Genomic DNA, 25,499 nt, shown 5'->3' on the forward strand with positions numbered 1-25,499 from the left:
ATTTGGAAAGACTTCAAACTTACAAAACGGCCACTTTTGCTCTGCTCAGGACAGGAATTGCCTTAACACCTGTAGCTGCGAAACTTGGTACAAGTTTTAGTGCGTACCCCGAGGGGTGCTTTTTTTTTTCCAGATAGAAGCAGGGTTTTAAAATCGTTCTAATCATTGATCTCTTTACTTAAGTTTTATTTTCTATGGGAGGGGGAGTGGGATTTTCATTTTGTTCTAATCGTATCAGGTAATTTGATCTGATTCTTCCTAACAGACGATTGAAATTTTCGCGAGACAAATCATACTTCGGGGGGTTAGTGAGTGATATCGAGCAGGGGGTGGAGCGTTGAAAAAATAATGGAAATTTTGAGTCTCCATTTTTCGGAGTTTCTCAGATTTCTCCTCCTCAAAAAACCCAATTTGGCTTTACGAAGAGTTATTTTCAGGGCCGGCTCAAGTAGTTCTGCCTCCCTAGGCGATATTGACAAGTGCCTCCACACCCCCCACCGAATAATAACTATATTAATTATATAAAATAATAATATATTAATAAAATAAAAATAATAGTAAAGTGCTAAAAATTAAAGTGAGTTTCTAGTTAAATTCCAAACTGACTTTTGCATATCCAAGCACTGGTACACACTCTTTTACTGATATATACTTTTTTTAGCATTGAAGCAGTGATTCTTATGGCTCTGAAACAGATATTCATACTTTAAAAAAAAAAGTGTTTCAGCTTTAAAATTTGCCGCCCTAGGCGGCTGCCTAGGTCGCCGATCCCCCGGAGCCGGGCCTGGTTATTTTAGTAAAGAGAGTTAAAAATCCCATTGAGCTTTTACTTTCTCACTGCTACATCAGAAATGCGATAAACAACATCATAGCTCCATTTAGGGACTCTTGGCCTCCGAAGCGGAGCCGTGAAAACTCTTGCTGTCCGCGCGCTGTAAAAGAACTTGGGTTTGATTCCCATCCGTACCTGAGTGTTTATTTCCCTCTCTTTTTATGTTGTAAATATTTTCTGTGTGTTTGTCTGGTGGAAAAGCGTTTTGTTCAGTCTTCTGTTGCACGTGAAGTTATTTGGGAGCTCCCTACTTCGGGTTTCTTTTCTCAATCTCAAGAAAACTCGTGTTCTCTTGATTTATCTTTTGTGAGCTAAAAACTAGATTCGTAAAGTTTACAATTTTACACCCTGCTGTTAGGCCGATTTCGGTGAAGCATCCCATTCGATTGGTTTTTACTCTTGCAGTTATAGGGCCTCCTTGGCCGAGTGGTAGAGTGCTTGCTCTATGACAACTGCCTGAATGCAGGAAGCGGTCGAGGGTTCGATTCTCATTGGCTTCCTGCGTGTTTTTTTCCTTGTCTTTGTGATATCAATCTCCTGGGTATTTTACCGGAGGCAATGCTTTATTCACAGTCCTCTGATGCATGTTTAATAAAGCTATTCAGCTTCTTGAACAGTAATAGTACGCTCTTAGTTCGATTCTCTATTTTAAGTTGGTCTATGGCTGAAGCAATACGGTTTTAAACCTAAGTCGTAAACTAACCAACATAATATTATCTCTCTAATCATCTTTAGCTCTCAAACAAATAAACAAAGTTACAGATTTGGCAAAATCAAATGCCAACTGCAGTGTGGGCGTCTTTTGACTCATCCTCCACCCCTCTTTTGACTTCCTTCCAGTTCTAATTTTTACTACTAAACGATACTGATTATCGGTATCGGATACCGGCACATCCCTACTTGGTCTGCTATTTTGTGACACAAAGTTGATTGTCACAAATTGTATTTTAAATTTTCTTTCTTGCCACTCATTTTTTAAAAATATTGATGCTCGAATAAGGAAATATAGATTACCTGACATAATTGTGAAGATTATTAGCGATCAGAATTTCGGCTCATGTTGTTTTTCATTCCATTTTATATTGACAGTTTTGATAAGAATTAATTGGGTGTATCATGTCTAGTATTGCAGTAAGTTTAGCATTTTGAATCCATTTATTTACTCACTTATAATATTTAAGTTAATGTAATTTCATTTTGTCATCCATCAAAAATGGTTTGTTTTATTGTGCAATGATACTCGTTGGCGCGTTTACAATTCCGAAGTTAATGGATTTTAATTTAATGACATTTGAGGAAAAGTGTGTTCATCGATTATTTTCAAGACAATATTCCCAATGAGTTTTATTTTTCGTGAATATCTCATTTATTCTCTTTTCGGTTCATATAATCTGCGAACCGGAAGCGTGGACATTTAAAATGTTAGAAGTATTTTCGTAAATTTTTGCTAGTTCAAACATGTCTTTTGTGTGTTTGTGTTCTTATTTTTCGCAACATGATGCTTTGTGAAAAGTACTCTTGCGTTTATTTTACATAAGTTAAAAGTGAAATATAGACCTAAGCATGAATTGTGTTTCTTAACTCTGCATATTTTTTTTGTTTCTGTGTAATCTTCTTTTAACTATTAAGACATTGAATGGAAATGGAGCTAACAAGAAATTGGCGTTTTACTAACCTAGCGGATTCCAAGAATTTGGTTCGTTAAGGCCAATTTTTTGTTAATGAAACTTTTATGTTTTGGTAATGCTGTAGGCCTATAAATTCTATCTTTCGGAATTACCACAAATCACATGTTTCTGGATGCAATTGAAAAAAAAAAAAGGCACATTCTTATCATATGGTACTTTTTCAGCTAAGCTTCCAAATCAGAAACCATTAAAGATGCAGAGTTTTTAAAATATTCCAGTTTTTATCACTTTTCACCAAACAATTTTCGACAAAACATTGAATGGAACTTGAAAACAAAGCACTGAAATGATTAAATTAGCTGTCAGTATACAAGTGATTTTATTTCAATCAGTGTAACTGCTATTTTTGTCAAACCTAATATGCTTGAATTTCATGTTTAAGTTTGGTCCTTCTTTGATGACAGTACTTGAAGTTGTTACTATTTGCAAGAAACCTAGCAGTTGAGAGTTAAATCACTTCATATATTTTTTAATCAATCGAGGGGGGAGGGGATGAAATGCACTTGTTTGAATGTACATATTCACATGTGAAGCTAGTACTTACCCACAAAACAGACATGTGATTTTTCAGTATTTTTACTGAATTCAGTATTTTTTGAGAGAGCAAAACACTGTATACAGAAGAAAAGAAGGGCATTGGAAGATAAATTCAACTTGTTCCAGTTAAAATTTCATGCATCCAATTAAAATAGGCTGCTATATAGATACAAAAATATATGGGAGAGCTTTCAAATAAAATAACTAACAGTTTTGTGTCTGTTAGCTCACACAGCCATGCAATTTCAGTATTTTTCACCCTGTTTGGGTCACATGTCTGACAAAAGCTTACCATATGAGAAAAGAAGCATTAGGAGAGTTAATATCTTGACGTTCCGATATATTAGAATGCTTAAAAATTTGATTTTGCTAATGTTTCAAATTAAATAATAATTTTCAAAATCATGTAGAAAGGCTGAAGCTTAAAAATAGAGTCTGAAATTTTTTCTGGTAAATTTCAAGTCTGGGAATTTTACTTCTCAAAGCGAGTGGGAATCATAACTAATATGAATTTCTTTCCTTTGACAAATTTGTTTGCTTTAATCTTAAATTGTTTTTTGCTAAATAACAGTTTCACTATGTATCCTATTATTGCCATTTTAACCTTCCATTTCTTAATTTTTTTTTTTCTTTTCTTTATTACCATTGTGAAACATTTTCTGTTCTCAAATAGGGAGTCTTTTAAAAAATGTATTTTAGAGGTCAACATAATTTAAGAAGCTTACCTATTCTCTGTAACTTACCAGAAACCTACCTATAATCAGTAAAAATTAGTCGTTACACACACATAAAAATCAAAAAACTTAAAACTATCAAATGGAAACTCAGATTTTGAAATTATTCTTACTGTTATTATTATTTCCATGAAGAAGTCATCCAGAACTTCAAGTTCAAAAAAGGAAAAAGGTTGAAGAAAAATATGAAAAAAACTCTCAATTTTTGTCGTGTTTAAAATTAAGAAATTGGTATCAAAAATGTTTTAGGTTATTAAGCCTTTAATTTCTTTTGTTTCAGGTTCCTCGTCAAGTGGCCGATTTTCAAAGGCTGCTAGATGTATCTCTTGCTGACTTTTTACAAGAGTCTCTGTCTCTTGGACCATCAGTTTGCAAAATGGTAAGCATTCAGAATGAGAAAATTAATAACACATTATGTTCTAGAAAATTTATATGTTCTCTCTGCTCAAGTTCCTCTCTGTCTTTTAGGTTGATATGGTGAAACAAGCATTTCAAATTCAGCTACAATTTATTCAGACAGGCCTTTGCATGGCTCAACCTAGTGTAAGTGCAAAAATGTGAACTATTAATTCAAACACTTTGTTTAATGCATTTTTATCATGAAGAATTGTTTAAATAATAACAAATATCTGAGTAGTCTGTATCCGCCCCTGATTGGAAGTGTACTAAAAACAATATACCACATCTGTACCAAAGCGTCAAATGTGGCGCAGGGGGGCATGTCAGGTGGGTGGTGCCCTTCTGTTGACTTCTTTTATGAATTGAAATTTGATGTTATTATTGACGAAATTAGGAGCGTAACCTCAAAAATGGGAATGGATAGCTACCAGTACCCTTTTACTACCAGACTCCTTTTTTCCATTTAAAGCTCCATTTTACTTTTAATGAAATACCAACTTGAGAAAAATATAAAATCTACTTATTAAGTCAGTCCTTCATTCTTTAAACATGTGAATTGATCAATTTCATCATTTTTATACGAATGGTTTATTCTGAACTTGGAAGAGTGGAGGGGCAATGCCCACTTCACTTTACTTTTAAAAGTGAGGGAGCAGTTGTGCCCCCCCCCCTGCCCCTCTATTCAAGCCACTTATGATGTAACATCTCTCTTGATAATATTAGTTATTTATTTTGAAGTGAGTTGAGATGAAAAAGTATTTTTCATTTTATTGAGAATTAATATTAATGTATTAAAGATACTTGTTTCAGTAATAATTGACTAAAATAAATTTTAGTAAAATTTTTGAAATAAGTTTCATAATTTGTTTCTTTGTCACTTCTTAGGATGCTTCCTTTGGTCAGATGGTTGCTCCTTTATCCTCAATTATCCAAGAAATACAGGTATTTTTTATTTTCCTAGCAATATGCAGTCTATTTTTAATTTAATTTTACCTTTAATTTATATTTGAAAATTAAACATAATCTTACTTTCAACGGCTTGAGATGTTTATTACGTTTCTTAAAAATGCATTACAGTAAAGAGTTTATTTTACATAAGTAAATACTTGATCAGTTTAGAAGCTCAAAAAAAAAAAAAAAAAAAAAGAAAACTTAAACAAGTTAAGAGTATTTTTCTTCTTTACAGAAATATCGAGAAGATAATCGAAAAGATCAGTCTGTTTTTAACCATTTGTCTACCATCAGTGAATCTATTGTTGCTCTTAGCTGGATTAGTGTTGTAAGTAAAATTATTTTGGTTGAATTATATTTTTGTAAATTTGAATTGTATCTCGTGCACAAATAAGTTTTAAAGGATTTTCAAGAGATGGCCTCACCAGGTGTGCCCACCTAGGGAGCGGTCATAGTGCAGACTGCGCCAATGTAATTTTTTAGGGGGGGTCGAGGGGTATTTTTTACTTTTATAGGGGGGGGGTCTTCGCAACATTTAGAGGGGCGCACCCTTGCTCTTAAGGAGGTAGTACTTATGACCTCACTAGTATTAAATTGAAATGGAAAATGCTTCAACTAACTTCATTTTATAACCTCATTGTTAGGCTTTCATTTTCAGTATGTGACATTTTGCTGAAGTGGAAAAACCTAGGTTTTGTATGCTCAGAATGTGTCAGCTTTTGTGCCAAGTGAACACAATTTGGGGAAAGTTCTTTTTCTGCTTCCATTAGATGAAAAGTGCAGCTGAAGGCCATTGAATGCCGCAAAAAGCTTACAGAGAACATGCTTCATCGAGTTCCACATGTGAGTTTTTTGTATAGAGGTTTTAGAAGTGGTGATTTTATTGGATGAAGACTCGTGTCGATTGCAAGAAAAGCTAGCAAAAACATTAGGAGTGACTCGACAAGCCATATCCTATCGCTTAAAATCCGTGGGAATGATGCAAAAGGTAGTTCTGTATGAATTGAAGATGAGGGATGTCAAATGCGGTTGTTTCACTTGTGAGCAGCTGCTTCAATGGCGAAAAGGAAAATGTTTTCATATTGTTATGGTGACCAAAAATGGGTCCATTACAGTATCCCCGGATGCAAAAAATCATACTGGCCGCCTGGCCATACGCCAAAGCCAAATATTCGTGATGGCAAGGTCATACTCTGTATTTGGTGGGACCAATTGAGCGTAGTATACTATGAGCTGCTAGAACTAGGTGAAACCATCGCAGGACAACTTTACAGAACTCAATTGATGCGTTTGAGCCAAGTCATGTGGAAAAAAGGCCAAAGGTAATTTTGCAACAAAACACCTGGCCAGTTGTTGCGCAGCCGGTCAAAACATACCTTGATACACTGAATTGGGAAATCCTACCCTACCTGCCACATAGCCCAAACATTGCCTCTTCTGACTACTATTTGTTTTTGTCGATAACGCATGCTCTTGAGGATCAGTACTTCCGCTTCCTCTTAAGAAGTCCAAAACTGGATTGATTCTTGGATTACATCAAAAGACGCATTGTATTTTCGAGATGCATAAAAAATTGCCAGAATGTTATGAAAAGGCAGTTGCTAACAATGAACAGAATTTTGAAAAATGAATATGAATTTTTTCCCAAGAAAACGTCAAACTTCAAAAAAAAAAAATCCTTTGAAACTTATTTGTATAGCAGATATGTTTGTTACACTCAAACAAGTTATCTTAATATGAAGTAAAATTTTATTTTAACAGATTAACTTGAAATAAATTTTGTTGACAAGTTATATGGTTTTCTTAACAACTCGCAACATTTTCCCCCAATTAACACTGCGAGATCTATAAGGACTCTCTCAATTCATTCAGGAGACTTTCGAATTTTTATATCTCCTTTCAAACTTCCTTATATTCCAGATTTTCATCAAAACAGCCCAATTTCCCCAAAACTATTTTCAATAGTTTGAATTTTGGGCAAAATCCCTATGGCAAAATTATTGTAATCTCGAAAATGAATACTTTTCATACACAAGTATGAAAATAGAATATATCTATTATCTGATCATTTTTGAAATATATTCCATTCATTTTCCTTCTTTTAAAAACTTTTATTTCTCCAAGAAAATGGCAAACAATTCTCTGAACTGCCTAATTTTTTACCTGCTACAAGGAATATTTATCACTTTTTTATAAAACAAAAATGAATATCTTTTTTATTTTATTATGAAAATTTTCTCTCCCATTCAAATTAATGTGAAAAATGGGCTTACAATTGGAAAAGAAAAAGAACAAATTTGAATTTTCGAAAAATTGCCTCGAAGTGCTCACTCCTATACTACGAACTAAATCTGTGCCAAATTTTAGAAAAATCAGAGGAACATTCTAGACGCTATGCGCATAACAGATATCCATAGACAGACTCTCAGCTTTATTATTAGTAAAGATTTCTTCAACTTAAAAGTTGCTGGAATTTCTCTTTTTCTTTTTTCAAACCCATGAAAAGTAAAAACAATAATCTCAGTTTCTGAATTTCGGGTCCTGCCAGATTTCTAAATGCCAAAGTTTATGTCCTATGCAGGTTTAATTTAAGAAATCCCTACTTTTATTTAAATAATTCCTTTTACACGTAAGCTTGCTTGCTTTCCTCGCTAACTTTATTTCATACGAAGTCTCTCTAATTGTCATTTTTCAGTGTTGCCAGCTATGAAGTTTTATTATGCTATAACAATCTTTTAATTCTTTAATTTTAAATATTTTTCATTGTATACTTTTTAGAAAAGATAATGAATCAAATCTAATGATTTCAATTATGTTGAAAAATTTCTGGGGGTTCTTCTGAGCAGTCAATATTAATTAACTAGGTTTATAAATTTTGATCCTGTTCATTGTTTTTGAAAAATGAATGTTGGGTTTAGTTTTCATAACTGTTCTGTAAATGGTTTTTAGAAACCAGCTCCTACGCAGTTTGTTCGTGATATGAAAGACTCAGGAGAATATTTTGGAAATAGAGTATTAACAAGTCACAAAGGGTAAGTGATTCTTGTACTATAATTCTGTTAACCAATTCATTGATTCCTGAAAAAATTGTTTGGTGGACCTTCTAATTCTAAGGAATAATGACACCCCCTACCCCCTAAAAAAAGTGTATTTTTCTCCCAGTGAAAAGAGGTGTTGAAGAGTGAACTTTTCAACCCAAAATTAAGCATAAGGCTTTGTTAATTTTTCATTAAGTTAAAAAGTTAATGCAATTTTAATTAGTACATGAACATAAATTTGTTTATTTTTCATTATTTTGCTCTAATAGATATCATATCAGTAATGAAAATTTCCCTTATTTTCAAAGAAATGTGCTGTTTTTAAAATTGATTTAAATCTGTTGAAAAAATTTTAACAAAAAATATGGAAAAAGAGGTGGAAGGGAACTTTTAAAATATAAGTTATTAGTAGCTTAAATGAATTCCAACTATTTTATAACACATGAATCAAAAATGAATTTGTTTTGAAAATATGGCAACATTCAAAACATGCATCACCCAAAACTACACACCATGTTCATACTCAGTGGTGGATACAGGGGGGGGGGTCATGACCCCCCCCCCCCCCCCACCAAACCATCGACAATAGTATCTATCCACATTGTGTTCAAACGCTGTATGAATAAAATGTAAACGAATTCAGTTGTCTTTCAATTCAATAATTATTTTTGAAAGTAAATACTTGAAATACTGCTTTTTTTAAATTGTTATTGCTTGTAAAACTAATTTGTAATATTTTTGCCTTATTCCTGAACGATTTGATGCTTTTTATTGGCACCTAAACAGTTTTAGGACCTTTTTTTTTTGCAAAAGTATAAGTTCGTTTGATGGGGGGGAGTATTCTTTGGCATGATCCCTCTCCCTATAATGGTTGTCTGTATCCCGCCCTGTTCATACCTGCCAACTCTAGGAAATTCTTGGATTTTGAGCATCTCTCTTTTTTGTTTATATAAGTATTTTGTAAGAAAATTACATTTGGTTGTACTTTGAAAGATATTAAAAAACCCCATTCTACCCTTAGTAAATATGACAAATACAAAATTGTTGTGCGTCGCAATCGTCTCATGGATTTTTTAAAAATAGATGTTGGTAGTCATGCATTATGCCAGATCTCCAATTTATCCGAGCCACGTAAAATTTTGAAACTGCCACCCTTACATTTCTTCCTTCAAGTTTTAAAATTTAATTTCAACAAAACTCCCCACAGAAATAGGTAGAATTTGCTGCCCCCTTCCGCCCCCATAAAGTCCCTCATGAGACAAGGGCCCCGACTTGTCCCCCCATCCCATCTGGCACTGGGTTTGCATGTTAGGGATTTCAATCCTTTTGCAACTTGTAAATTTTTAAATTATTTGGAAAGTTGAAAGCTTGTTGTTTTCATTTATATTGCAATAACTGTTTTAGCTATGTGGAGTTCACCTTTGTTTTTAAACATAGTATTCATGCCTGTTATATGGTTACAGATAAGCTCTAATGTTTTGAAAATGTAATACAGTAACCCCCTTTATGCTATACCTTATTGTAGCAACTGCCAAATATATTAAGTCTCCTTGAACTAAAAAAATGCCTTTTTGGAATATCATTGCTATAAAATTTTTCGATATATACTTCCTGATTTTAAGGGAAAATGTATAGTTGATTATTAATTTTAAATGGCTGGCAAGTTTTGATGAACAAAATAAGCTAAGTAACTTTTTTAATTACTGTATTACCTCGCATTATCCGGCATGCGGGAAAAAAGTGAGGTTTACCAGCATGCTGGAAAATTTGAATTTTCTGGCATGCCAGATAATTCAAGGTTTAATTTGCAGCAAAACAAAAGTAAATTTCCCTATTCAGTTTCAATCAGAAAGTAAGCCACTGTAAGGAAATAAAAGATAAATCTTGAAAGTAACCTTCTTTTAAAAAAAAAAAGTGTTGCATATAATATGTGCTTGTTATTTATGATAGGTCATTAATAATGGATTTAATTATATGCCAATAAAGTAATCAATTCAGAAACAATCGTTACTGCAATTTTTTCATAATTGCTTTAAAAAAATTATTTTATGTTCCTTTTAGAGAGGTAAGTTTAATTTTTATTTATAGAATAGCTATGGTAAATTCTTTAGCAGTGGTTTAGGGGCTTTAATTTCCTGCTTAAAAGTTGGCTTGCTTAGTTTTAATTTAATTTTTATAAAATTATTTGTTATTAAACAATATTTTTCTTCTTAAAATAACAAATGACATTGTTTGTAAATATTTTTAAAAAATTAAACTGTTGATTAATACTAATAAGATATGTATAGAACGTATATTCATTTTTAAGCTGAACATATATTTTTTATAGTATTTTTTTCCTAACCTCTATTTTTCCGGCATACCAGAAAGGACCAGGCAAGAGTTATTAAAAATCTGGTGACCCCCGAATTTTACGGCATGCCGGATAATGCAGGGTAATACGGTAATTTTTTTCCCAAGAAAAAAAAGTAATAACATTGAAATTTAAAAAATTCAAATGAACTGAATGTATAATTTTTTATCATACTTTTTATCAATTTTATTCTAATTCTATCTTACCTATGGAGAAGTTTTGTTTTCATTGTTTTTGATTACTTAACTTATTACACAATTTTTCTGCCAACTAGGATGGCTGTGATAAACTCTTTCTTTGTATTGAGATGCTGTTAACTTTATTTTATAAAACATAACTTCTTAGGATACATCTGCAAGACCTAGATTCACCTAGTACCTGTTAGAAGACTATGAATTGGAAAAATTAGTGATATGAATATGGATTTTCTTTTTCTGTTAATAATGTATATCTTTTCAGGACTGAAAATCACGTGAATTGGATAAACAAATGGCGGGTAGTATTAAAGGAACTTGAAGAGTATGTTAAGGAACATCACCGTACCGGATTTTCATGGGGTGCTTGTGGGGTAATTAAATATTTGTGTAATGTAATTTTATAATTTTATTTACTAGTTTAAGTATCTTAGTTATATTTTGAAATTTTCCCATCCCGCACCCCACAGAGAAAGAAAGTTTTATTTTATTCTAGACCATGGGTGCCCATATGGAGGGGCAAGTGAAAGGCTCAAGCCCCCCCTCCCCCCATAGAAATTAGAACTTTCTTGCTTTTAGTACTTTTTCCTTTGCAAAAATGTAAAATTTCTCTTCCTACCATTAATGAATAGGTTCTTAAAAATGACAAATTTTAATAACTCTAATCTGTACTGGAATCGGTTTCCATAGGGAAAATATCCTGCAGAACCATAGGGAAAGTATCTGAGCCGCCCCCGCCCCCCTTCCCTTAAAATTTTGCACATGGCCACCCATGTTCTAAACCAACTTTCCTTAATTTTTGGAATAAGAGAAACCCTTTTAAAAAATCTTTTTTTTCGTGGAACCCCTTATTTTTTCAATTGTAGTTTAGTTTGAAGCAACATTCTTAAAATGTTTTTACAGTCAAAGTTTTAAACTATTTCTAATAAAAAAAAATTTTTTTTACAAAACGTAATTTGGAAAATTAACAAGTAAAATCTGAAAACAACTATAAAAAAAAAAAAAAAATTGCCGACACAAAACTTTAAAGTTTAAAATAAAAGTTCTGATTTTGAAAATTCATCATTTGAATTGCTTTGTGAAGTTTTGTAAAGAGCAAAGAAAGTAAATGTTAAGAGTTTTGTGGAACACTTGATTGATCTCCATGGAACCCCTGGGTTCCGTGGAACACAATTTATGAAATGCTGTTCTTGACAAATATAAAGGAGGTAGGAGCGGTTTCATACATAGAAACAATTGATAATTGCAATTTTTCTTAACAAATCGCACTAACAATTATTAAAATGCGTGTTAAAACTTCTTTTATAAGCAGTAGCGATTTTTAGTTGGCAGCATTCTATCAAAATGATAGAAATACTAGCTTTTCTGTTGCAGAAAGCTTTAATGTAATTTAAACTAGATTTTCCAAATAAAAATTGTATCAATATATGCAATATATTCTCAAATAAAAAAGTTTATTTTATTTTTGCATGTGTTGTTGCTTTAAACTTTTTTGTAGTAATTTTTTTTGTATCATACATCATTGTGTTAATTTTTTACTAAATATTTAAAGAGTAACACTAAGAAATATAGAAACAATTGAATTATATAAACTTTTTTGTAGTAAAATTTTTTGTATCATACATCAGTGTGTTAATTTTTTACTTAAATATTTAAAGTAACACTAAGAATTATAGAAACAATTGAACAGTCTGTATAATTTTTCCAATTTGAATGACATTGTATCAAACCTCTCTTGCAAGCATATCAATCCTCCTAGTAATGGGGAGGTTTATTTTTCAATTGAAGCAGTGAGAAGCAAAGGGATGTATGTGGACATTTTCAAGTTTTGAGTAAAATGCATTTAAAGTTGCAGTTCTATGTAGGTTTTCATTAAAAGTTTTTCTAAATCGTGCTGTACAGCAGCATGATTTAGAAGTAGTTACTAGTACTATCTCTTACCACCTCAAGATAGAGGAAAGGTTCACCTCCCAGTTGTATTGGTTATCTCCAAGCTTTTAATTTTGGCACTTGTATCCTTTTGCTTCTCACTGCCTCAGTTGTAAAAATTTGAAATATTCTAGCTTATTTTTAAAAAAATTTATTTAACTTTACCTTGTTTTTCGCATTGGCATAAAATATGACTTAATAGGAGTACATGACGAAATTGTTCACAAAGAAAAAAAATTTTTTTTTTTTGGTAGCCAATAAAAGTAGTTTTGGAAAAATGTATCATACCTCACCTACTTTTTTTACTGCCTGAAATTTCTTAGAAATCTGTAAACTTTTGTCCAGTTATTGTAACCAGGGAAAAAAAAATGCTTATGCTCCTGCTTAAAATTGTGACAAGATAGTGTTTTCAACAGCATTATACAAAAGTTAGGTTTTCGTTTTCTGATTGAAAAAGTGGTAGTCCCCCCCCCCCCCTTGAATAAAGCTGCTTAAAGACCTAAGTTTTTTCCAAACCTAGTGCGAACCCCGATATGGCATCCATTCTTGTGTACCACCATTAATGTGCAGATATGTTTGACAATCAAGGATATTGAAGATAGAACTGGTATACACACCCTTTTTAAGAGTTGCAGGAAAAAAAAATAGTTATCAATATCATACTCCCCTCTGATTCAAAACTAATACTTATAATATTACAAAATTTATATCCATTCCACTTTTTTTAAATGGCTTCTATCCTATCATAATAGAAAGTCCCTACTCAGTGAGAAGAATAACTAGATCAGCATAGATGTAGCCATGTAATGCTTTAATGACCAACAAAGTTTTCATAACTTTAATTACTTAAAAGAAATTATCATTTACCAAGCAAAAATGTCATTCAGCAAGCTCGAAACAGCAAAAATATGACAAAAAATAATTGTCAAAATCTTAAGTGATACTCCATTTTGTATCTCCCACAATTAGTAATTCCTGTATTTTCCCCTGTTTCTTTGTTTTGTCTGGTATTTTTAAGCACATTATCCTGTAATAAATGTTGAATTAAAGTTTTAATATTTTGAATCCACATCAAATTAGAAAACATGTTACATAGACTTTTTTTGCATTATAAAGTAACAAATAAAGGCTCAGAAGTGGATATTTATTCACAGCTTTGAATTTGTTTTGAGTAGAACATTTAAAACTAATTAAGAGGCTTCATCAAAATGTTGACAATTATTATTTTTTTCCCTTGGCTATTGGGCCATTCCACCATCACATCATTTCGTCATATCTCTTTATATTTTAACTAGCAAAAATACCCGGCGTTGCCTGGGTCAGTAATAATTATTAGAAAAAATCGTTACTTGCTTTTGTTTTCTGCTTTAAGTGAAAGAATTTAAAACACATCTTTTTGACGTGATTAAAAATCAAGTTTCTTCCTTACCCATAAAACTAAAATAGCAATAAGTATAAAGAACAAAGTAGTATTGATTTAGAAACGAAAGCACTATATTTAAGCATATACAAATTTAAAAAACATGAAATTAATCTTCTCATGTTTAAAAAGATTAATCTGTTGATACTTTTTTTTAACATGGAGTCCAAAACCTTCTCTGTATGGCTAATGAAGTACGAAGTGATTAAAAAAAAGTAGCTGCGCTCGTAATCCCCTTATACTTGCTTTAGTTATTTCGGGAAATTTCAATCATTGTGGGCTCTTGGTGCGATTTTACCGAATTTGCGAAAGTCGTTTCGGGGTACCTTCGATGATGCTCCCCCATTCTTTCCTTACTTTGTAAAACGATATGATATTAATTTTTGTTACAGAGATATCGTCGCCAGATGCTGAGATATTTTTGGTCACCATAAAATGGCGCTAAACAGTTTCATCCGAAATGTTACCAAAATAAGTAATAAAATTTGGTGATTGTTTGAAATTGTGCAAAAAGGAAAATCAATGGAAGTTTTTGTGCTGTTTATGGATTTGCCTAATTTAGTTGCTGGATTATTTAACACAGTAAAAAAAGTCTTTTGAAAATTCTTTGATTGGCGATATTTTGTTTACATGGTGAAAGCTGAGAAACATTATGACGTAGTCTTCGGCTTCAAAAACAGCAACGTTGAAAAAACTGCCAAATGCATCAGCTATGGAAATCTTTCTGCAAAAATTTTGGCGATCTGCTGGTTGTTTGGATAATGAGTAAGTGTTCAATCAGCATAAATAATAATAAAAACCATTAATTACATTAAAGTTCTGTTTAAATGGAAAATCATCAGCCAAATCATGTATTATTTGCCAATTTTGTGCAAAAATCTTATTTCAAGATTTGATTTGAGAAAAGCCTTGAACAATCACGAAAAGCAAAGAAAGTCAACAATACAACAATTGTCGCTATCGACAGGGAGTTGAGATGATACACTAAATATTGTATTGAGTTGAGCAAAGCCTTCGAACATGGATCTAAAAAGCTCATAACTCGTTTTTTATTCTACTTAGAAATTTCGAATAGGTGCCATCTTCAGCAGAAAAATCAGAGCTTTCGATGGACATATAATGTAAATATGTGCAAGTATTTTTTCATCCCAATATTAGAGAATTTATACAAAAATTGTGTTTTATTGCCCCCCTGAGGGGGTTTTGCCCCCCATAACGGAACGAAAACTACCCTATGTGTTATTCTGATGCATAAGCTATATTATTGTAAAGTTTCATCAAAATCCGTTCAGTAGTTTTTGCGTGAAAGAGTAACAAACATCCATACATCCATACAGACAAACTTTCGCATATATAATATTAGTAAGATGAAACAGGGGTAAGCATTTTTTTAAATCTTTGTACATGATACAAAGATACTCCTGACACAATTTTATTTTTGTTAAACAATTTTGTTATTTAAAATAAAATTTATTTACATGCTTCACGTGCGGGACATCCAAAGTCAACCTCTGGCAACTTGCTTATGAATAAGCTAATATTTTTGCTCTATTAATACAGCAATGACAAAACAACAAATTGTAGATTTTGAAAGCTATGGTTCCAATGTAAAGGAAACATATCTCATTAGTTTAGAAATAATTATTTAAAATATTGAAAAAAAAAATATCGTATATGCCCATTCCATTGAAAATGGTCATTTTGTCCTGCATGTGACGGTTCCTATATTTCATAAAAAAGAAATAATTTTTGAAGAAAATTTTTGCTTAAGAAGTCACACATGTGTTTGATTTCTTAAGCAACAAAATTTTGTTCATCATCCTTTTACATTATTATTTTTTATGAAATGTATGAAGCGTCACGTGCAGGACAAAATTACTGTTTTCAGTGGAATGACCCTATTGCTGCTTTTTGTTTTCATTCTGTTTTTATCCATGTATTTCTTTAGAAGTCTGGAGGCATGAATACTGCTTTACCCCCTCCTCCTCCACCACCCCCTGGACCTTTGTTTACCGGTGGTGGCGACCAAAGTGATGCAGACAATGAGCGCTTGGCTCTTATGCAAGACATTCGTAAAGGTGTAGACATAGTGAAAAGTAAGTTCCCTTTACTGTAATTAATGTTTTAACTAAGCTTATATACAGTCAGACCCCGATTTAATGAACCTTTATTTAACGAATTTCAAGAATTTTTCTTTTTCCCCGACCAAAATGAAAGCTAAAACCCCTATTTACCCAATATTAAACCCTAAATTAACGAATGATTTTAATAGCCAAAAATTTTTTTTGTTTTTGATTAATTTGAGTTAGGAAATATTAGATTGTTTTCCAAAAGCTATTATCTATAGTGTCCGAAGCAGAAAGACTTTTCTTGGAATCAGCAATTTTTTTCAGGCAAGGAGACAACCAATGAATAGCGATTCTGAAACAGAAAGTGATAGTGAAACTCCCATTAAAACTTACTTTTTCAAATGCTTTACAGGCCTGAAAACTGTAATAACATATCTAATGCAGGAGACTAAAAATGACCCAGTATTTTCTTTTCTCCATAAAGTCAAAAGTAAACTATTTTGAGTTAAGTATCAAGAAAAGAAAATTGTCAAACATCTATTACACAGTACTTTAAAATTTCAAATTAACTAGCATGTAACACTTTGTAATTATGGATAATTTTGTGCAGGTTAGGGGCAATTAGGGCTTTTAGATATTAAAGTGCATATTTTTCAAAAAAAATTTCACAGCCCGATATTACGAATAATCCCGATTTAACGTATAAAAGTTTTGGTCCCAATGAATTCGTTAAATCGTGCTCCAACTATATTTACAAATTTTTATGTATTAGTGTTGGCACAATTTCGCCGAGACATCATGGTAAAAATACGTTTTTCCAAAATTTGTCAAAGTGACAAAAATAAATGTGCTTTATTTCCAAGGAACGGACGTAGTAATTTATTTTTTTGTAATTTTTATTCGATAATATGCAAGTTTAATGGTTTGAACTACATTAAAACTTGAGCAGCCTGGACTGATGGGGGATCCCCCTGGATTCTTTATTAGTCTGGTTTTGAATTAATGGACTTACGGATTCTATTTGTTTCATAAGCTGTTAAACATTTGGATTTTATGAAAGGCATTTCAACCTGAGTTTTGTAGAATGCCCTTTAGAAATATTCTAGTACTGATCTTTTTGTCTGTATGTCTTTACTTATGTAATGTTTTTGTTTGAATGTCATTACTTTTTTTCTGAAAAATATTTTTTTTTTCACCCTCAGTGTTGAAAAAAGTAGATAAAACTGCTCCTCGCCGAGAGGTTCCTGTTGCAGGAAGTGGTCAGCATGCTCATCAAAAGAAAGCGCCATCTGCTCCTGCTGTTAGTGCACCACAGCCAGTCTTTCAATTGGATGGGAAAAGATGGCGTGTGGTAAAATTCCATTTGTGTTTCCCAAAATAATATTTGAATAATATTCATTCACATGTGTAGTTTAATGAAGTGACAAAGTGTAATGGGTTACGAACAAAACAGTGGCGGCAATTCAGGGGAAGGAGCAAGGGGGCATCCGCCCCTCACTTTTTATGGTTCATTTATTATTTTATCCTCCAATTTAGGAACCAACACTAAAAATTATAAAAATAGCAGAAATGTCAAAATTTTCAGCACATGATTGTTTTATTTTGTATATCTGTTTACGAAAAATTATTTAGCACAAGCAGTAAATTTTTATTGATGTATTCATTGTTTAGACATTCGTAAATCAATTGTTTTACTTAAAGAAGCCATACTTGTTCAATGAAATTATTACCAAGTGTTTGTGCCACCTCAAAATACTTTCGGATAAATAATGTAAGTCTAATTCATTTCTAAGTGTTTCTTCATGAATAGTTGTGTACAAAATTCATCAAAATCTTAATAAAAAGTGAGTTAAGTTGAAAGATATACATTTATTACTACTCATCTGCTGTCAAAACCAGCCCTAGCAAAATTTTGTACTCTTTTCTCTCTCTCTCTCTCTCTTTTTTTTTTTTTTTTTTTTTTTGGCTGCTTTTAGCTGTCTCTTTTTTTATTTTTTGCCACCCCCCCCCCCCCCACTTTCCAGTCCCAATCACTGCCTCTGGAACAAGATAACAATATACAGTAGCTGATTTAGAATATTGCAAATGTTGTAACTATGAGGAGCTTCACTGACCCAGGGGACCAAAAATACAAGTGAAACAAATTGTTCTACTTAGTTTAGTTCATTTGTAATCAGTAATATTACATTCCATTTCTTCGGGGGGAAGGAGAGTTTTCATTTTGTTCCTATTGTTATGTAAATTTTATTTATTAAATTTTTCTTCAGGAGAAGGTAGTTTTGAGGCACAGATTTTATTTCTCCAGTGAGATTTTTTTCAAAGTGAAACGGAGCTTGGATCTTAAGTCAAATTATGTATGCAAATTTTAGTTGCATACATAATTTGTTAAAAAAAAAACAAATAAAAAAAATTGATTCTTTTTATTTATTTATTTTATGTAGGGGGGGGGGATATTTCAGGGGTCTGTCCAGGATTTTTCACAGGGTCCGTTTTTTGTGAAAAATCAAATAATTTTGTGAAAAATGAATTAATTTTGTGAAAAAATCAAAAAATTTCGCAAAAAAAAAATAAAAAAAAAATAAATAAATAAATAATAAAAAAAAATTTTTTTTTTTTGTTAAAACAAAATTTTAGAACTTAGAGATGGCACAAAACTGCATCAATTTAACTTAAAGTTGAGTGTTTTCCTCTTCTATGTCGAGAAAATCATACTGGATTTTTTTTCTGACATTTGGCAGGGGGGGGGGGGGGGTCATCGCTCTTTCAAGTATCAATATTTATCTAACATTCTACATTATGTTAAATTATACTAGATATATTTCTGTATAGTATTTAAAATAATTGTAACAAAAATATAAATAAATGAAATAAAATACAGAATAGGGTTCTGCATTCAACTTTTTGACCCAAGACACTGTTAAAAAGCACAGAATTTCGTTTAAAACTTATAAATTCCCTGATTTAACAAAAATAAAAAGATATTTCAATTGTTTACCTCTTAAAAAAGCGTAATAATCATCAAAAATTCGAAAAATCGGAATCCCATATCGGATGCAAAGAGATCGCAATTCTCAAAGTGAAGGCATCAAAAGTATAAAAACGGCTTGTAAAAGAAATATTTTTGATAAAATTATTTTAAAATTGCATTTTAGAGTCCTATGATAACCATTTCATTAATATCTGTGGACACAGTTGACCCAAAAAATAAAATAAAACAAACCATCTCAGCATTTTCATTTTTGACTCATAACAGAAAATGGAATTTTGCTTTAAAAACTTGAAATGAGAGTTCTAACAGAAATAAAGAGACTTTTCATTTATTTGACTCCTAATAAAGCGAAGTTAGCTTGAAAAAAGAACAAAATATGATTATCATATCGGATGTTAAAAGATTGCATATTTCAAAATGTAGACATCTAAAGAAAAAAAAACGGTAATTAAAAGAGTTTATTTAAAGTTAATCATCCTTGTTAGCATCGAAAAATCAAAACCCATATAATTTTCTCCCAAAATAACAATTAAACATCGCACCGCACCGTAAAAACGCAAATATTGACAAGCTGGCAAAATGATGAGAATATTTTCTAATCAAGTCATTATAAAGGTTCAACGCCAAACGCGAAGTGGTGATAATTTTGAATTTGGTAACCCTATCTGAAGCGATCATATTTTTTCCTCACCCTTACTATCCCTTTGCAGTTCTAAGTTCATTTCGCAGATACATATTATTATTGTTTGTTAAATCATGAGGGGAGAAAAATGCTTACCAATGCCTTTTCAGAAAAGTTTACAACACCGCTGGCTGCTAATTAGCTGTGATAAAACAAACAACTATTATAAACTACACCGCCAGCTCAGTTATTCCATCCGGAGCTTTAGGGCCTGTAACTTACTACAAAACAACCATGATATTTATTTGGCAGTAGCAATTATTTATCGCTTGCAGGAGAATCGCAAGAGTGCCGATTTTTTTTTTTTTTTTCAAAATTAGCCGATTTTGTATAAGCTGATCCCTCTAATTTGACTTAAAAAAAGGTTCCAAAAATTATCGGTTTATACACAGAAATATGGGTTATTTTGCTTTCAGATTTGCTCTTTCAATAAACAATTTGTGACAGATCCGATCTTGTTTATCAGAATTTTGTGAAGGGTCCGTTTTGTTTGATCCGGATTTTGTGAAAGGTCCGTTTTGTTTGGTCGGGATTTTGTGAAAGGTCCGTTTTGGTTGATCGGATTTTTGTGAAGGGTCCGTTAACGGACCCAAATATCCTCTGGCCAGATCCCTGTATTTTCACTAAGTGGAAAGACATTTTAAATTCTTAGTGAGAATTGAAGGTTACCATCTAAAATTCTTCTGGGAAAATTTATTTTAAAGTGCAATGCTTTAAATGCTATTTTTAATAATTTTTTTTTTAATACTTTTTTTTTTTTTTTTTGAATGTTACATAGTTTGTTCACATATGTAATTTAATAAAACCACAAAGTGTAGTGTGTTATGAACAAGATAATATATAGGGTGTCCGCGCACCTGAGAAGTCATGCAAAGCAGATAGACAATCAATAAAGACACAATTTTATTTTGAAATTTAATTTAGACTGATAATTTGTAGCTTATTGGTATTTATGCATAAATTAGAAATTTATGTATAAGTTGACTGTAAATTATGCCAACCTGGGAGCCTAATATGTAAATTTGAAGTGTCCTGAAGAGGCCAAATCCTAGCATTTACAATTCTACACAAGATTTGAGCATCTCCAAGAACAGAAGAAAGTTTCATGATGGCCACAACATACTATAGTTGGGGCAAGATTAACTTGGCAGAGTCATAATGCTGTGATTAAAATCTGCTCTGCCTTCACGATGCTGACAGGTTAGGTTTGCCCCAACTATAGTGCTGTTATGAAAGTGACACACACATATATATTTTTTTCTCTAGATAATGACACTCTGCCTTAAAGTATGTTTATCTATGTCTTTTTGAGTAATTTATCAATTTTCCCCCAGGAACATCATAAAAATAATTACTCATTGGTGATCAGTGATCAAGATATGGCCAATTCCCTTGCTATGTTCAAAAATGTGGAGTGCGGATGTGAAATAAAAAATAAAATGAATGCAATCACTATTGGTAAGTTTTATCCTCAAAATCTTTTCAAATAATGTAGTATCTAAAATCAAGGACAACATTACAGTAAAAGGAAATCAGCTTTTATCCAGAAGCTCATTATTTTGTATCAAAACAGAGCCCCCAAGACATGTGTATGCCATAATTTGCTAATTTGTGTGATAAAACGTTTTTGATTTCATTTTACTTACTTTTCTGCACAAAGGTACTTATTTATTTCCTATAACATAAGTGTTAACATTTTTTAAAGATTTTAATTTCAGCTACTTGGAGGTTTTTTAATGTATGAGATCTTAAGTTTTTTAAAAATATTCCTGCCTCTTTACATGTTATCCTAATTTTTTCTCTATGATGTACAAAATCATTTTTGTGTAAAAATAACAAATGAGGAAATCATCATTGTTAAAATGCAAGTTGCAAAATATTGCACGTTCAGTAGAACCCCAATTCACCAAAGTTATTGAGACCAAGCCTCCATTAGTAAATCAAAAATTCGTGATAAAACAGATTGCTGTCTTATCCGAACTGAGTGTCCTGAGACCACGTAAACTTTTAATTGACTTGAATTTAGACCTATGCATATTTACAAGAGGACTACTTAAACCATTTTAAATTGTATAACTCTTGTTGTAAACAAATTTATTCAATAAATGTCACACAAGTCAGAAAATGCAATTCAAATTTATTTAAATATAATATAGTAAACTGGTATTTATTGTGTTTTTTAATAATGAAGTTAACTAATTTTAAAATTTCATTTTAAACATAAATACATAGTTAAAAATAACTGCTAAAAAACACATTACTTTATTTGCAGATTCAACCATTTATAAATTTAATAGAATAAAAAATTCTGGAATTTTTTATTGTTCCAGAAATTTACTGTTGGGTTTTGGGGGAAAGAAAAAGAAATGTACTTGCAATCTGGTGCCTGCTGTTTAAATAGATGCCTCCAGTAGCCTTGAACTGGTATTTTTTACTTCCCACCTACAAAAGGGAAACTTGTTTTGATTAGATGACGTTTCAGTTCTACTGTACATGTTTTGCGACTGCTGCAATGCGTCCAGAAGCGTAAAGCTCATATCCATTTATCAAATGTTAATTATTAATCATAGTAGGATTACTCTTAGTCCTATTTTGCACACAATTTATGGAAAATTAGCTAAAGTATGACATTTAAATATTAGAAATTGTTCTAGCTTTCTTTTGTGATCTTGGAATATATATATTCACATTTTAAAAACCATGCAAATTCGATAAGCTTGGACTGCTTCTACATAAAAATTATTGTATAAAATATTATTAAAAAAATATTTATCAAAAATTAAGTGTGTGAAGTTATTTATTAAACAGCAGCAGAATCATGTTGGAATTAATCTTTTTTTTTTTTCCAGATCAATGCAAGAAACTCACCGTAGTTTTAAGTGACATCATTTCTTCTGTGGATGTTATTCACTGTCAAAGTGTGAAGTTGGTGGTATGTTTAAGTTCATAGAATTTCCATTTTCGAGAGTCACATTTGTTCAATTACACAGGCCTACATGTTTTTTGGTGTTTTGAATTTGATAAGTGTCCTTAGCTAATACGAATATGCATATTCTGAATTTGAATTTGGTTTGAGCCCATCATGGCAATATTTTTCACGAAATAATAAAAAAAACCTCATGAAATAATTTGTACTAAAGCAAGAAAGTACCTTATTGATATTTCCTAAATTGCATTGAAACTATTTCTTTAAAATATCCTACCGCAAAAAAAAAAAAAAATCTGCCGCCAAGAAAGAAAATAAACACGCTACTATGGACAGTTTACATGACAGAACAAGTCGGGGTTTTCACCCCTTTGCATTTCAGCCCCATGAAAACTCCTGGAGTTGATTTTTGGTGTACTCAATCTCTAGTGCCCCTGACGAAGCCTTGATATATTGATTAAAAATATTTTAGTACAGTAAAACCTGTAAAGTTGACCACCTTTGTAAGTTGACCACCTGTCTATGTTGACCGCTTTTGTCAGGAACGGAATTAGTCCTATCTTATATAATGAAGGAAAACCTCTGTAACTTGACCACCTCTCTATCTTGACCACCTGTCTATCTTGACCACTAATGAACACCAAGTTTGGATTGGAGTATTGTAAAAAACCCTTTGTAAGTTGACCACTTGGTTTATTTTTTAAAATTTTATTTAGCAAATTATTTCATTATTATTATTATTTTTTTTAAAGCTTTCCAAGAATATCTCTGATGCCAGACCAGCATTTTACCAACTAAGTGAAACAGCAGCATAACTAAACCTCCTTTTGAGTTTAATCACATGGGAAAACTACTAAGAACCCTTTTATTCCCCAAACTTGTTTTTCTTCTGTTGTTAAGCGAAAAATTTTTAATTTTTGATTAGCTAGAAATTTTTAGGAACTATTAATATAAAATGAGTAACTTTTCATAAACAATAAGGCTTTCTTTTTTGATCAATTTACTGAAATTTTAAATTTGCATGACAAATTATATGTCATTCTGGGAAAATAATCTCTAAAAATATTTGAATAACATCTTAAATTATTGTTTCAAAGTAATGCTAAACAATGAAAGTGAATTGAACAGAAAGAGTAGGTGTCAATTGCAAGATTTACAAAAGGTGTCATGGTGCAAGAATTCCAAAAAAAAAATCTTTACCCCCTTTATAAGTTGACCACCTGTCTAAGTTGACCACCAAAGTACTGCACCGCAAGTGGTCAACTTACACAGGTTTCACTGTATAATGTTATGTTTATTTCATTTCAGTGACAACACTTTTTCTCATCTGTCAAAGTCAACTTGACGGTTTCGGCAGTTGTTATTGAAATAGTTAGCGTCAATTGTTTGAAGCATCAAGTTGTGTTTTGTTTTCTGAGTGTTTAGTGCGTCATATTTTCATCAGAAAAGTGTAGAAACAGTCCCAATAGATTTTGTTACATGTGTGGTGATTTAACGATAAGCTTAGTGATCAGGACAAACTTTGAACTCCACACCAAGTGCTTAGTTACTGAAAAAAATGGACAAAAGGTGCACGTAGCTATTTACCTTTTTGCCCCCTTTTCTATGGTATATAAGGGGGGGGGGGAACCATGGAGATGACTTTTACTTTTGCTCCTGCGATGTCAAGGGTTTAAATTCGAAAAATAAACATACAATTCAGTATCCTGATTTACTGTCTGCTGCACAATCTGTACCTCGTGAACCAGGAATTCCCATTCCTCCACCTTTTCCAAGCATCCAATAGCAATCACCGGATCAAAGTTCAAACGACAAAACCAATGAAGAAAACGAAAAAAACCGATTTACTCAAAAAAAAAAAAAAAAAAAAAAAACCAAGGATTGTCTAATGTAGATAATACGGCATTGTTCCTTTTTTATGAACAACTCAATTTTGTAGGAATTTTCTATTAAATATAGTTTTATCAAATAGTCTCTCAGTATTTTTGACAGTTTCTATGGATAATTTCAAACACACTTTTCTTGAAAACCTGATGTACTGGAAATCAACTAAGCTCAGATTCTTGATCAGCACACCCCATTTACTATAGGGCACCTATTAAACTTGAAACACTTTTTAACGAAGAAAAAAATGTTGGCGTGTGTTATTGTTTTATTCAATGATTTTAAAGTTGTCATTAAAAATGCCAGGGGTCTGTCCAGGAATTTTCACAGGGTCCGTTTTTTGTGAAAAATCAATTATTTTTGTGAAAAATTAATTTTGTGAAAAATCAAATTTTGCAAAAAAAATTTTTTTTTTTTTGTAAAAAACGAAATTTTTTAATTTTGAGATGGTGCAAACTGCATCATTGACACTTAATCTTGAGTGTTTTCCCTCTTTTCTGTTGAGAATATCATTTTTGAGTGTTTTTCGAGTATTGGGGTACGGGAGGGCGGCATCGCTGTCTGGGAGATGGGCACCCCTCAAGTATCAATATTTATTTACCATTCTACATTATGTTAAATTATACTAGAAATGTGTTTGTATAGTATTTAAAATAATTGTAATAAAGAAATTCAGGCAGGGGTTCAGCATTTAACTTTTTAAGCCAAGACATTGTTAAAAAGCACAGAATTTCGTTTAAAACTCAAACTCCATGATTTTTAAAAAAATAAAAAATTTTTAAATTGTTTACCTCTTAACAAAGCGTACAAAACATCAAAAATTCGAAAAATCAGATTCCCATAGCGGATGCAAAGAGATTGCAATCCTCAAACT

General features: G+C 31.8%; 1 protein-coding gene across 1 annotated transcript in view; it reads left to right on the forward strand.

Annotated features, from left to right (window-relative positions):
• The first annotated feature begins 1,642 nt into the window (after window positions 1–1,642).
• Window positions 1,643–25,499, forward strand: part of LOC129227354 (adenylyl cyclase-associated protein 2-like) — a 30,547-nt gene continuing 6,690 nt past the window's right edge. The window contains exons 1-11 of the mRNA XM_054861901.1: window positions 1,643–1,963; window positions 4,072–4,170; window positions 4,260–4,334; window positions 5,076–5,132; window positions 5,377–5,469; window positions 8,091–8,173; window positions 10,992–11,100; window positions 16,024–16,171; window positions 17,347–17,495; window positions 21,150–21,273; window positions 22,665–22,747. Of these exons, the coding sequence (XP_054717876.1) occupies window positions 1,949–1,963; window positions 4,072–4,170; window positions 4,260–4,334; window positions 5,076–5,132; window positions 5,377–5,469; window positions 8,091–8,173; window positions 10,992–11,100; window positions 16,024–16,171; window positions 17,347–17,495; window positions 21,150–21,273; window positions 22,665–22,747 (1,035 nt within the window). The 5' untranslated portion in view covers window positions 1,643–1,948. The remainder of the gene's footprint in view (window positions 1,964–4,071; window positions 4,171–4,259; window positions 4,335–5,075; window positions 5,133–5,376; window positions 5,470–8,090; window positions 8,174–10,991; window positions 11,101–16,023; window positions 16,172–17,346; window positions 17,496–21,149; window positions 21,274–22,664; window positions 22,748–25,499) is intronic.

The sequence above is a fragment of the Uloborus diversus genome, chromosome 8 (assembly GCF_026930045.1).
Source record: "Uloborus diversus isolate 005 chromosome 8, Udiv.v.3.1, whole genome shotgun sequence".
Lineage (NCBI taxonomy): Eukaryota > Metazoa > Arthropoda > Arachnida > Araneae > Uloboridae > Uloborus > Uloborus diversus.